This window comes from Cydia fagiglandana, chromosome 9 (genome assembly GCF_963556715.1).
Source record: "Cydia fagiglandana chromosome 9, ilCydFagi1.1, whole genome shotgun sequence".
Classification (NCBI taxonomy): domain Eukaryota; kingdom Metazoa; phylum Arthropoda; class Insecta; order Lepidoptera; family Tortricidae; genus Cydia; species Cydia fagiglandana.
Genome location: NC_085940.1, coordinates 12,912,169 through 12,925,841, shown reverse-complemented (window position 1 = coordinate 12,925,841; position 13,673 = coordinate 12,912,169). Strand labels below are relative to the sequence as shown.

Here is a 13,673-nt window from a genome sequence, read left to right as displayed (position 1 = left end):
GGGAAAGGTATAATATATTTAAAGTTAAAATAAACAATAGGAAGTAGAGCTATGGCTTGGTATGCTATGAGGTAAAAAAAACTTTAAATAAAACTATAATGCCTATAACCATACGTCGGACTCCAGCGGGCATTTTCGTGGCATGTCAAAATGATAGGTAAGGTTCGCAAATCAATCAATTCACTTTCGAGTATTTGTACTTAGTATTTGGTACCTAGTATTTATAATGTGAAATTCCAAATATCATAGCAACTAACTGCGTTATTTATTTATAAACTTACTTGGACTACACATAAGTCAAAATGGCAAAATTTTCGTTTGGCTTTATCCGTCACTCAGACAATTGCAGCTGTGAGAAAGGAACAAACCAAATGAGTTAACAGGGCATGTCAAGTTCTATGAACACGGCTATGTTACAAATACTAGGTACATTATAATACTCGTAAGTTAAGATTTTTTTGTAAACCTTACCTTGCCCTCAAACTGCCCCCTATAGTCCGACGTTTGCCTATAACTATTGTTTGGAGTTATCTTTTGAATTAAGTGTATAGGTATTTATTGTAGACAGTTCCGACATGAGTTTAACCGGTTTTAACAAAAGTTGAATGTATAGTCAGATCATACTTGGCTTTTAATTTTACAATTGTACAAATGTAATAATTTTTTTTAATGTTTTATCGCAGTTATACTTTCGCTGTACCTATATACAAAATACTACTCGTACAACACGATATTGGCATTAAAATTAACTATTAAAAATGTTATACCTATGTTATGTTTTATGTTATAAGTAAGTGAAAAAAATTATCCGTATTGAAAACGACATCCTGTATACTGCCCTGCTAAGCCAATTAGCGGTATCTCAAATAAAAATTTAATGCAAACATATACCTTACATTCTTTATCTGAAAATTCAATTTTCAACTTCATTTGTTTTTGAGATGCCGCTATTCGGCTTAAGAGGGCAGTATAATAAATACCTATATCAATCACTAAAGCCTTCGGTCAACTTAAATTATACACCGTATCCAATAAGTTCGAATACAAACTTTTAGCACTTGCTGTATAGACATACGGATCGCTGGCTATAAAATTCTTATTTTAATTTAAAAAGTATATTGACATAAACATAGTACTATAATTTCATGAGTCACGTATTTTTAGTTTGGCTTGAATACACGATGAAGTACGTTCGTGAAGAAATTATTAGAAAATTCCTTAAAGGCGACAGGCCATGTGCTATATTCAAGGCGTTACAACCGCATGGAATTAAACGGAATCTGGTTTATACTACTATACAAAGGTATAAAGAGATCTCTTCTACAGAGGACAGGAAAAGATCCGGTCGGCCCCGCTCAGCTAGAACTGAAAAAGTGGTAAAGGCTATAAGAGAGCGAATTCGGCGGAAAAAACACCGATCTATTAGAAAATTAGCTGCTGATCTGAAAATTTCCAGGGGATCTGTACATAATATATTGAAAAAAGATCTAGGATGTCATGCTTATAAAAAACGAAAAGTACATGGCATTTCAGATGCAACCAAGAAAAAGAGAGTAGAAAGATGTAGCACCATACTTTCTTGGCACGCAGGTGACGAATTTGTTTTCTCAGACGAGAAACTCTTTGTGTTAGAGCAGCCTCATAACGCCCAGAACGACCGGTTGTGGGCAGCACGGATAGAAGACATTCCAGAGTATGAAAAGAATGTGCCTAGGTTCCAGAGCTCACCATCAGTGATGGTTTGGGGTGCTCTTTGTAAGAGGGGCAAACTGCCTCTAGTTTTTATTGATAAAGGCGTCAAAATCAATGCGGCATACTATAAATCGGAGGTTTTGGAGAAAAATGTTGCCCCAAATTTAAAAAATATGTTTGGAGACGATTATTATGTTTTCCAACAAGACGGAGCTCCGTCGCATACGGCAAACGCTGTTCAAGCTTGGTGCAAGGCTAATTTGACCGATTTTTTGCCGAAAACTGAATGGCCACCAAGTTCTCCAGATTTAAACGTACTAGATTATTTCGTATGGTCATACATGCTCTCGAAACTAAATAATTATAAAGTCGCAAACCTGAGCCATTTTAAAAAGGTTATCATGCAAATATGGGACGATATGCCGATGGATGCGGTGCGTGCCGCTTGTGACTCTTTTGAGAAACGTTTGAAACTTGTAAAAAAAGTTAAAGGTGGAGTTATTCCAAAACATTTGTTGTAAATATTGTATATAAATGTGGCTTTCATTTAATATAATTTTCATAACATAAACTACGCGTAAATTTATTTTATTAAGGATCATAACTGTATTCGAACTTATTGGACACGGTGTACATAGTATGTTTTATCAGATTTCTTTTCCTCGTCGTTAATATCGTAAGATTCGTAAGTAAGTACAAACAACAGGGTTGAGTGGAGGAAAGAAGGGAAGGCCTTTCCCAGCAGTGGGACACTAAACCACACTGAGAGAAAAGTACAACAAAAACACACTTAGAATTACAAAAATAAACTTAATCCGGGGACAAGGAGAGTTAACTAATAGGAACAAATTGACTTTTGCAATTCCTATTAGTTCTTGCAATTTCTATTTAATCTGTTTGTTGAAATTATATATGGGATTACTGAGCTGTTTGTAGAAATAAATAAACTTTACAGAAATAGTGAAACGTCCATAATTATAACTAAAACTTCATTTTTTCCCCCAGTACAGAACTGTTTTTTAATTCCTGGTGATGAGTTTTCTCTCAGTGCAGGCTAACAAAAAAGTAAGTAGGTATATGTAGGTAGGTCCCTACCGTAGCAACCGTACTCGTAGATGCGCTGGCAGGTAGGTAGGTGGCGAAAAAATGTTACCTACAAAAGTACAGAAAACATGTACATACCCACTCGTAGGTAATCCATCTATATGGGCTAATAGCTTTACATTCTTGTTAAATCGAAGGGGGATGACGCGGCGGCTCCATTGACCTAGAGGATTAAGTTTTAAATTATACCTATCTCTAAATTTTACATTCAAAATCTATGACAAAAATGTAAATCAACGTGCCGCATTTACTTATAGACCAGCGCTCTGGCTATTTTGTATGTAATATTGACAAACGACAATGTCTGCTTAAGTCACAAAGTCAGAAATAATACTAAAGTGCGGCTCGCGTCAACTTCGTTAACTACTATGTGGCCCTTGGCTTGTAAAAGGTTGCCGACCGCTGACTTAGACTATAATTAATTAGAGTCCGTTTCTGAAAAAAAGAGAAGAGTCGAATGTATTGGGCCCCATACATTCCACGACTCTTCTCTTTCCGCACAGACTCTAACCGTTTTCAAGATAAATGGGAACATTCACTGTCACACAAGCATACTATACTGTCCATATTCCGTCATTTTATAGCAACACGATATCGATATTAAAAACCTATTCGCCGCCATGTCAATGAAGTATTGAGTCATTAACGGCAAGCAATAAATTGACTAGAATTTCTGTAGCACTATGACTCTATTAGGTTGTTGCATAATTTTTTTCCCACTTCAAAATTTTCTTGATATTTTCAGTACCTAGTCTCGGGAATATTCTAGAATAAATCTAGTGTATAGTAGAATGTTCTCGAATCTTTCACGTGGGGTATATAAGCGCGGGCTTGTTACAGGGATTTAGTTAAAATCTAGAAAATGGACCAACAACATCTTCGAGCGATTTACTTATACGAACACCCCCGCCGTCGGCCGTCGGCCACGATGACATTGGACGAGTTATGGTAATGCTTATCCTAGAAAATATACTGCCTGTACTCACCCACATAATCAATTTTTCCCTCATATCTGGGGTTTTTCCTTCTTCTTGGCGCAAAGCCTATGTTCTCCCGCTTCCCAAAATCTCTAACCCAAGCTGTCTCAATAATTTCAGGCCTATTTCGATTCTTCCTTTCTTTTCCAAAATTCTAGAAGCGGTAGTCCACAACCAATTCTCTAAATTTATCAATTCTTACACCCTATTGTCTAATTACCAGTCTGGTTTTCGTGCGGGACATAGTACCAGTACTGCGCTTCTGAAAGTCACGGAGGATATCAGGGTTGGCATGGAATCCTCAAAAGTCACGGTACTAGTACTTATTGACTTTTCCAACGCTTTCAATGCAGTAGATCACGACGTTCTTCTCGCTATCCTCTCTCATCTTGGGATCTCCTCAGCTGCTTCTGCGTGGTTCGCCTCATATCTCGGTAACAGAGCCCAGGCTGTACGTGTTGGTCACTGTTTCTCGGAGTGGTGCGATTTGAAAGCCGGGGTACCGCAAGGTGGTATCCTCTCTCCTCTTCTTTTTTCGGTTTTTATTAACCACATCACTTCGGGAATCAGGGGTGCTCACCATCTGTATGCAGATGATTTGCAGTTGTACACACAAGCCGATGTTATCGATATTAACTCTGCCATAGCAGCCATCAATGATGACCTGAACTTCATAGCTGATTGGTCGAATCGCTTCGGCATATCTGTAAATCCATCTAAGTGTCAGGCCATCATTGTGGGAAGCCAGCGTCAACTTCTGAATTTGGACACCGCTTCTGTATCACCAATAATGTTTGATGGTTCGTCAATACCTTTCTCGAGCCAGGTTAAGGATCTCGGTATTATAATCGACAGGCATCTATCTTGGGACGGGCAACTTTCGGAGGTTAGTCGAAAGGTCACTGGTACTTTACGCTCTCTATATCCCTTAAAAAACTTTCTCCCAATATCCACCAAAAAATTACTTGTGCAGTCACTAATACTTCCGCTCATTGATTACGCTGACGTGTGCACAACAAACATTTCACAGTGTTCACTTAACAGGCTCGATCGCTTGCTCAATAACGGCATTCGTTTTATTTTCGGTCTACGCAAGTACGACCACATATCTCATTACCGTCGCCAGCTTAACTGGCTCCCTATTCGGCAGCGTAGGACTCTCAGAATTCTTTGTTTGCTTTTTTCGATACTGTTCGAGTCATCTGCTCCCAGTTATCTAAAATGTAGATTCAGTTTTGTAACCCCTCGCCCGGGTTGTGAACTACGTTCCTCCCGCTCTCTTAAACTTTCGGTATTTCCTCACCATAGTGGTTTTCTCTCTTCTTCCTTCACCGTACAAGCAATCCGCCTCTGGAATTCGCTCCCTCTGACGATCAGACAGGCTCCAAGCAAGTTAACTTTCAAACGTTTGCTTTATAACCACCTGCTAAGGCAGGCACAGTAGGAATTAGTAGGTAGGTAACCCTTAACGCATGTGCAATTATATGTATTTGTATATATCCTTGTTTATATATATATATATCTATCTATGTATTTAGTGTACTCTTAGTCATAAGGTATAACATAATTATATATATATATAGTAGGTATTTAGAATGTTGATATTTTACTTCGCTCAAAAGTTACGTTTTTTTTTCTGTTTATTTCTCACTGCACCCACATGGACGCTTTTCTGTTTCGCCCTATGGTTGACTGGTAGAGAATGCCTATACCGGCATTAAGTCCGCCTGTTGTACTTTTTTGTATGTGCAATAAAGTTTAAAATAAATAATAAAATAAATAACACCAATTGAGAACCTGTTCGAGGGAAACAGCAAATGAGATTAACACTGCTTTTGGCCCAAACACTACTACCGATCGCACAGTACGAAATTGGTTCCAGCGCTTTAATGAAGGAGACACAAGTCTAAAAGACATTCCTCATACTGGTCGCCCCGTAGTCACTTTTGACGAAGAAGCATTGCGGGGCGAGCTTGAGTTTCATCCGGATTCCACCACCAGGGATTTAGAGAAAACTCTTAAATATCACTGCAGTACCATAGATCGCCATCTGCAGTCGATGGGTTACCGTTAAGTTTTGTCGAGATGGACGCCTCATGTTTTGACCGATGCTCAACGTGCATTATGAGTCAACATTTGTGAAAGTCGGCTGTTGCGCCCCCAAAGAAATAGCTTCCTGGAGTCAATCATCACTGGAGACGAGTCCTGGGTCTTGTACGAGAACGTTACACGAAAAGCCTTTTGAGGATGCCTTCCGATAAACGGCCACCAACACAGCCGAAAAGCAGTCCGCAAGGCCAGAAACTTCTCTTGTCAGTTTTCTGGGATTCGCAAGGAATGTTGTTGTGGGACGACCATCAGACTATCAATGCCGAAGCCTACGTGAATCAATTACAGAAGTTGGCGAACGCTGTTAAAGAAAAAAGACCAAAACGAATCGAAGTATCATTACTTTATGATATGATATGATATGAATGCAAGATCACATACGGCGAAAACGACCTGTAAATTTCTAGAGGAGCTCGGTTGGATAACAATACCTCATCCACCTTATAGCCCTGATCTAGCGCCTTCCGAGTATCATCTTTTTCGGGCTTTGAAACAGCATCTTCGTAAAAAGAAATTCGAAAATTCCGGCGACCTAAAAACTTACCTTGCCAACTTCTTTGTCTCTCGGCCACTTTAATTCTGGGCTAAGGGTATTGAAACTTTGCCTAGCAGATGGTTACATGTTCTAGATAATGATAATCACCAGATTATAATGTCGATTAATTGTTTCAATAAATAATTATTACAAATAAAATAGTTTCATTCCAAACTGGGAAAATAATTATGCAACAACCTATAGTAACAGCACCAGTCATGGGACATTTAAGAGGAAATTTGGAGTATTTATGATATTTCCCTTATACCTGTAAATGGTCTACCGCTTAGCGTGTTAAAAGATGAAAGTCCTATCCGTCTTTCATGTTTTAGGCGTGTTGTATCAAAGATACTGCAACTAGTTTCCACATATTTAACAAATTAAAACTATGCTTTTTTTCTCCAGTCATGGACACCAAAGTTCCAGTAATGGGCCCCCGTAATGGACGTGGATCCAGTAATGGGCCCCCTATAATGGACATTGCTCTATCAGTATAAAATTTTGAAATGGGGAATAAATTACGGCAAAATAAAACAATTTTTGGTATAAGCTTTTATCGCTGAATGTATTTTTCTTTCCACAGCCAATTATTATTGTATTAGATCCATCGAGACAATTCTAATATACCCTAACACAATTAGTTAGGGTTTAATGCGATAAAGTTCCCATGGCCACCTCCTGTCTCCATCATCAGATCAGGTCCATGTTATCATGATATTGCATTATCATCCGATTTGTATACTTAATTACGTACTTACACAAAATTTCAACTGAATCGGAAATCGAAAAGTGGCTCAAATTCAGCTACCAAGATTGGACCCACACTAACTAACAGGGCAAGTTAAATAAAAGTTTGGAAAAACGATATTAATTTATCCCAAGTCCGAGAATACCTCCTGATTGACATATTTCTTAACTAAATTTATTTCTGTATAGTTTAAACATGAAATTATGGCATAGCAAGCATCATTCTGTCATTTGTCCCATCATAGGAGGTACGCAGTTTTACAGGTCCTATAATGGGATTGGGCCAAATACCACTATTTTTTTTTCATCTGTGGAGTCACAACATAGTGTGTTGTGCACCTTATCTCATGGTAAATGCAATTAACAAAACACATTCTAGTTTTCATCAAGTATTAATTAATTAAAATTTAATAAATTAACTCACCTCTCTTAGCGAAGTTGTTAAGAATTCGTAGTGGTATTTTTTTTCAGTGACACGACTACTTTTAGGTTGACGCCAATTTCTTAAAAAACAACCAAATTTAATAAAACTTCAAACTGAAACAGCTCTAGGACTCTTATTTATGATAATATACAGCCAGTGTTTATAAACTACTTTTAGATACTTATTTTAGAGGAATTATGTTTTTTTGTCCCATTACTGGTTCCACGTCCATTATAGGGTCCACTACTATAATAAAATCTAAAGGTATATTTTGTTTTGAGCTAAGTTAAACTATAGTTATCTTTAATCCTACTACTACAAGCTAGAGTCAATGTTGGCTTACTTCGGATGGCGCACATCCCAAGCCCCCAGTTCCTCGCAAAGTGCACGGGCGGCAGAAGTAGGAGCATTTGGGCACTTCAGGCAGGGATGGGGACAAGGGCACTCTGCAAACAATATTTATAATAAAAATGTGTTCCACGGCAAAAGGTACCTAATGGCGGCTGGCGTTTACGTCGCGTAGCGCCGCAAATATATTGGAACGGCGTTAAAAATAGCGTAAGTGCCAACCGCCATAAGGTACCTTTACACGTGGGACAAATACTTCCGCTTCTTTTAGCTCTCTAAATTGCGAGGATTGTACAGTATATCACAGGTACAGTCTGAAGACTTGTACAGATCTGGTGAAAATGCCACAAAGGTATCGCTTCCGCACCGTTCGCGAATCACTCGTTGCTCGCGCACTGAACACGCACAACACACATGTAGTTATTGTAACATGATCTGTGTCCTTAGTATGTAACTTTTATGGTAATAAACTTTTGTAACGATATATTTGGCTATTTTGGTCATAACTGTCTGTTTGATAAACGTGACTTATGTTTTGCGGGAACGGTGCCCAATGTGTTAAACACGTAAGCAGTTAGCAAGTCTTCCGCAAACAGGCCCGTTCGCCCGTTGTGGCACCTTATGGCTCCTCTACACGATGGACCAACGCCGGCCAATCCAAGGGACGCATTTATGCGTTAGAGGGAGCAAGTGATATTGCTATCTCATTCTACCGCATAGCTGCGTCCCTTAGAGTGGTCGGCGTTGGCCCATCATGTAGAGGAGCCATTAAACTCACTTATTTGTCTAGCTTTTGGACTCAGCTCATAGTCGTCTGAACCCAGTGTGCATCGCGATTGTTGCATCTTCACTTCGAATGCTCGATCTATTAAACCTGGAATAGTAAATAAACCTTTAGTTCTGCCCTCCTAGCCGAATAGCGGCATCTCAAAAACAAAAGACGTTGAAAATTGAATTTTCACATAAAGAATGTAAGGTAGGTACATGTTTGCATTATTTTTTTATTTGAGTTACCGCTAATTGGCTTAGGCCCACTTCCACCGTTCCGCTAATCCGGGATTAGTCAGTTAAACCGTTAACCTAATGTCAAATTGTACTGGTAACCATGGTAACGCCAGGTTTAACCGGTTAATCCCGGGTTAGTGGAATGGTGCAAATGGGCCTTATCAGGGCAGAGTTCACTCCTCTTATCACCAAACGATAGAAGCCTAATCGTCGATAGCCGTAATATTTACATTATGTCACACAGAAATATTTTTTCTTACAATGGTTGACCGTGTTCGTGTGTCTGGGCCCCATTCGGATTTTGAAATAGACATCTATTAGATATCTTTTAGACATCACCAAGATACGATAACGATATGTTTAAGATCTAACCTGTCAAATTTGACATTTGCGCAATTCTGGAGATACTCTTCAACGATTTCCACAGGATATGACTTAGAGATCCAATTCACATCTAATAGATACCTATCTTACTCTATATAACGTAAAAGTGACATTGGTTGCCCGAATTGCGCTGCAAAAGAGAACTAGTCGATATCTAAACTATAACGTATCTAGAATGAATCTAGTATGTGTCGTCTCTTGTGAATATCTTGAAGTTCGAATACGGCAGTCTGTCGGGTAAAAATGTTCATGTGTTTAGCTTTATGTGATGAATTGATGAATTACTAACTAACGATGGCAATATACCTTTATCTTCGACAAATTGGAGCATTGAGACGGCTGTATTTGGCTTCGATACGCGCTCCTTCATAGCTGGCTTGTGGACGGAGATTGAGTCAGTACTCTGAGAAGGTGCTGGTTCCTATAACCGACAGTAAATTTCATAAGATTCCATGAAGGAATTTAGGAATATGGAACGTACGTGAACCATAGGGGGCATAAAGGGCCCTGGAACCATGTTTGTGGACGCATTCTTAAGGTCCGTCACACAGCGTTTTATATGTAAAAGTGGCGCGCCCCGCTCACGCACCGCCCGGAAAATGCGGCTGTGTGACGAAGCTTTTAATGACTAGTTTCAATTTCTGATGAACCCCATGCGGTATTATATTCATTCAAGGGCTCAGAGTGTCTCTTTTTAGCGGAAATAACAAGGACACATACATATACTACATACATAACAGAACTGTCACTAACCGGCAGAACCATCATGCCTCTTAAGTCACTTCTACTTTCAATGTACTTCCAGAACTCGCAGCATTTCTTCTGGGAATAGTCGTCGTCGTCGTCCGTGGGGGTAAAGTCCAGGCGAAGATGATGTGCCTCCAGGGGCTCCCCGCAATCTCCGTCACCGAATTCGCTGATCACGTGGAGTGGCTCTGGTGCACTGCAAGTTATTCAATAATCCTCGTGATGATGATGATGATGATGCTCTCCTGACCGATTTCGGCGACAGCGACTGTGTGCTCTGGAGTAGGCAATTTTTAAGTCGCGTCACAGAATAAATAATAGTACTAAGTACAGAAGACTCACTCTCTAACAAAACGCGTCTGTTACGATCAGCACAGATATGGCCGCTAGGTGGCGACAGCGCCACGCGCGGCTTATGGCAAACCCCAAAATTGGGGCCGAACGGATGTACTTTTAGCTACCTGTAGCAAAGCGACGAAATCGCGGAGTGAGACACGCCTGGGGGCCGATTTTTGAATTTCGATCGCTCGATTTCGTCACTCGAAAATCGGTGGAAAACGGCGAAGTGCTAATTTTTGAAATACGAGCGATCGAAATTTGAAATCTCGTGGTATTGACCATTCAATTTCAATTCTATTAGTAGAATTTAAATGCCTAGTAGTGGAGATATTATTTAACGAAATACACGAAATCGAGTGGCCGAAATTCAAAAATCGGCCCCCTGGTCGCGTTATTAGAGTGTAGCTGATCCACTCTCTGGTGCGCCCTTATGCTGGTGCGTCCAACACTGGCAATGAGTTTTCTCATAATGACCTATTGTATGCTACCCTTCTCCAAGAACTTTTGCGATCTTGAATAGGGCATGCTCCCGGGAATTCCCGGTTCTCAAATTCCCGGGAATTCCCGGGAATTTTATAGTGTCAAAAGAACCGGTGCTGAAGACCCGGTAGCGGTACTTCCCGGTTCTCATCATATGACTATTTATTCCCATTTCAATAGTAGTAATGTTTTAGTACTTTAGCTCGGGACATTAAATAACATTTAATAATGGTAATATGAAACGGGGGACCCAAATAACCCGACAAACTAACCTAGTAAAGTAGGCATTCCAATATTTTCAATCAATATTACGGATAATGGTAAATTGTAAAAATTCACGCAGTTTTCTATTTCAATTTTGTTTTTATCTGAAACGTCACTAAGTAAGGTATCTCTGTTTTGACATTTTGCTGGGACATCAGTCAGCCGCGACCACGACCAGTGAAACCTGGCCGCGTAGCCAAGATGCCGATCACTTACGCTCCGTAGCGATCGAAACGCAACTGACACTGTCGCACTAATATGGAAGAGTGATAGAGAGACATAATGCTTATCGTTGTCGAAGCGATAGCGATTGTAACCTTGGCTACGCGGCCTGTGTCGAAACGTCGGTAAATCGCGTTAGACCCGTCTATAATGTGACTTAACAGTAAGGTAAACATACTGGTATTCGACGCGGTCCCAGTACATGTCATCTTGAAGCTTAAGTCATTGCCAATAGAGATGACAGCAAGGTGTCATCTATTGGGTATTAGCATTTCGAGCACTAGTACCTTACTTTTGTGTCAGTTACATTAATTTCGTAAAATAGTTGGAACGCCAACTAAAGTGTCTTGCTTTAATAAAATAGGTAATTTATTAATACTTCCGCAATTATTTATATGAAAATAAATCATTTATAAAGATTGTAGGCTAACACAAACAATTTCTTAAAAATTATCATAAAATGCCTTGGGAACCGGGAAGAACCGGGAATCCCGGTTCCGGCCATGCCCAGAACCGGGAAATGAAATTCTTGGTACCGGGACCGGTACTGCATGCCCTAATCTTGAAACTATTCGTTAGGCCACCTTGTGAACTGACAAGTTGCTTGACAGCTGCAGACAGGACTAGACTAAAACGGGAATGAATGTACCCATTACTTTCGCTCGAAAAGGCAAATAGTAACATTTCCAGTTAGTGGTAATTTAGGGAAAAGTATCCACCCACAAATCATGACAAACAAATGTTAACTTCCTGTTAATGACAAGTTTTTCAGTAAATACTTTTCAAAATTAAAATAAGGACGCCGAGCACAAAACCTTTCGTACATCGGTCGGTACCGGTAATGTACGAAATTCTTCGTGTAAAGGGTCCTTACTTTACATCCCTGCCAGAGAAAACTGACAGACACTCCTTTTCCAATTCGTCCCAGTTGAGAACGGAAAGGTTGAACGCAACTAACTACTAGACAACTAACTTATAGTTCGTTTTTTTTAGCATTAGAAAGAACTTGAAAGAAGGTAAGCGATCTTGACATGTCTTTTAATTGAAAAACGCTGTTTAAAAATCAGTAACTATTACTTATGAAAGCAGAAGAATATTAAATGATCGTATTAGGTTCATAATTGTTACATATTTGCCGTAACTTATTTTTAAAACGTGTTTTTCAATTAAAAGACACATCAAGATTGTTTACCTTATTTCTAATGCTAAAAAAACGTACTATATAGGTACTAACCTAAGGTTAGTTTTAGTTTAGTTTTACGCGGCGACCCCATCAGGTCCGGCACATATTTAGTCCAGCATATTTCGCTGGCTGTTCCAAGTTGTAACGCCAGCAGCGTGCTAGGCACATTTACCCGGGTACCTATCGACCCTAGTCATATAAATATTTATATAACTTATTATAAGTACTGCTGGTTCCAATAGTTACTGGTCGCGTTCTCAATAGCACAGAATAAATAATAGTACTAAGGTACAGAAGACTCACTCTCTAACAAAACGCGTCTGTTACGATCAGCACAGATATGGCCACTAGGTGACGACAGCGCCACGCGCGGCTTATGGCTTTCCCCAAAATTGGTGTGGAACAGATGTACTTTTATGTACCTGTAGCAAAGCGACGAAATCGCGGAGTGAGCCACGCCTGGGTTATAACCGCGAAAATCGAAGTTCGCAAATCGCGGGGATTTTTCTCTGTCACTCTGATTACGCCTTCATTGGTGTAAAAGAGAAAGATCCCCGCAATTTGAGAATTTCGGTTTTCGCGGTAGCCGCTCAGGTAATAGGTATTTAGTGGACAGAGTGGACAGCAGTGAACAGTACAACATTATAAAACGCGTTGTTGCCTTACCTGAATGTTGAAGAAGCCAATGCTTCTCCGAAGGAAGATTCCTTTGACATGTAAGTCCCTAAGCTTTCATCGTCGAAATTCATAATTATTAATACTACTTCACTCCTACTACTTGGTAATAAATAGGTACAAGTTACGGTGAAATTGAAAAAATGGCCTATATCAACACAGGACAATATTTTGTACGGTATCGACCATGTATCGTCAGTTGGCTGTCATACCGTTTGACATTAAGTAAAAAGTTTTGACGGGACAATATAATAAAACCGGCCAAGTGCGAGTCGGACTCGCGTTTCTAGGGTTCCGTACATAAATCCGACTCACTCCTGACTGCACACTTCTAATAGGTTTTCCTGTCATCTATAGGTAAAGAACAATTTTGTGTATTTTTTTCAAAATTTTAGACCTAGAAGTTTCGGAGATAAAAGGGGGGGAGGATGGTAATTT

The 13,673-nt window shown here is 39.6% G+C and overlaps 1 protein-coding gene across 2 annotated transcripts; it reads right to left on the bottom strand.

The window, feature by feature from the left end:
* Positions 1–2,880: 2,880 nt before the first annotated feature.
* Positions 2,881–13,408, bottom strand: LOC134667673 (uncharacterized). 2 transcript variants are annotated; one of them, XM_063525094.1, is made up of 6 exons: positions 13,227–13,408; positions 10,069–10,268; positions 9,632–9,739; positions 8,715–8,810; positions 7,932–8,034; positions 2,881–2,959 (listed from the first exon to the last, which is right to left on the bottom strand). In XM_063525094.1, exons 1-6 carry the CDS (start codon positions 13,307–13,309, stop codon positions 2,923–2,925), a joined length of 627 nt encoding a protein of 208 aa, XP_063381164.1. In that variant the 5' UTR covers positions 13,310–13,408; the 3' UTR covers positions 2,881–2,922. The 2 variants fall into 2 exon arrangements, with proteins under 2 accessions (XP_063381164.1, XP_063381165.1); XM_063525095.1 differs by having other exon boundaries at positions 9,632–9,746; positions 10,079–10,268.
* Positions 13,409–13,673: the final 265 nt, after the last annotated feature.

Coding starts and splice junctions, on each gene's coding strand:
- LOC134667673 (XM_063525094.1), bottom strand. CDS start 13,309: ATGAATTTCGACGATGAAAGCTTAGGGACTTACATGTCAAAGGAATCT. Junction 9,740..10,068: donor GGTTCTGCCGGTTAGTGACA/GTTCTGTTATGT, acceptor TATAGGAACCAG/CACCTTCTCAGAGTACTGAC. Junction 2,960..7,931: donor TGGGATGTGCGCCATCCGAA/GTAAGCCAACAT, acceptor TTAATCCTCTAG/GTCAATGGAGCCGCCGCGTC.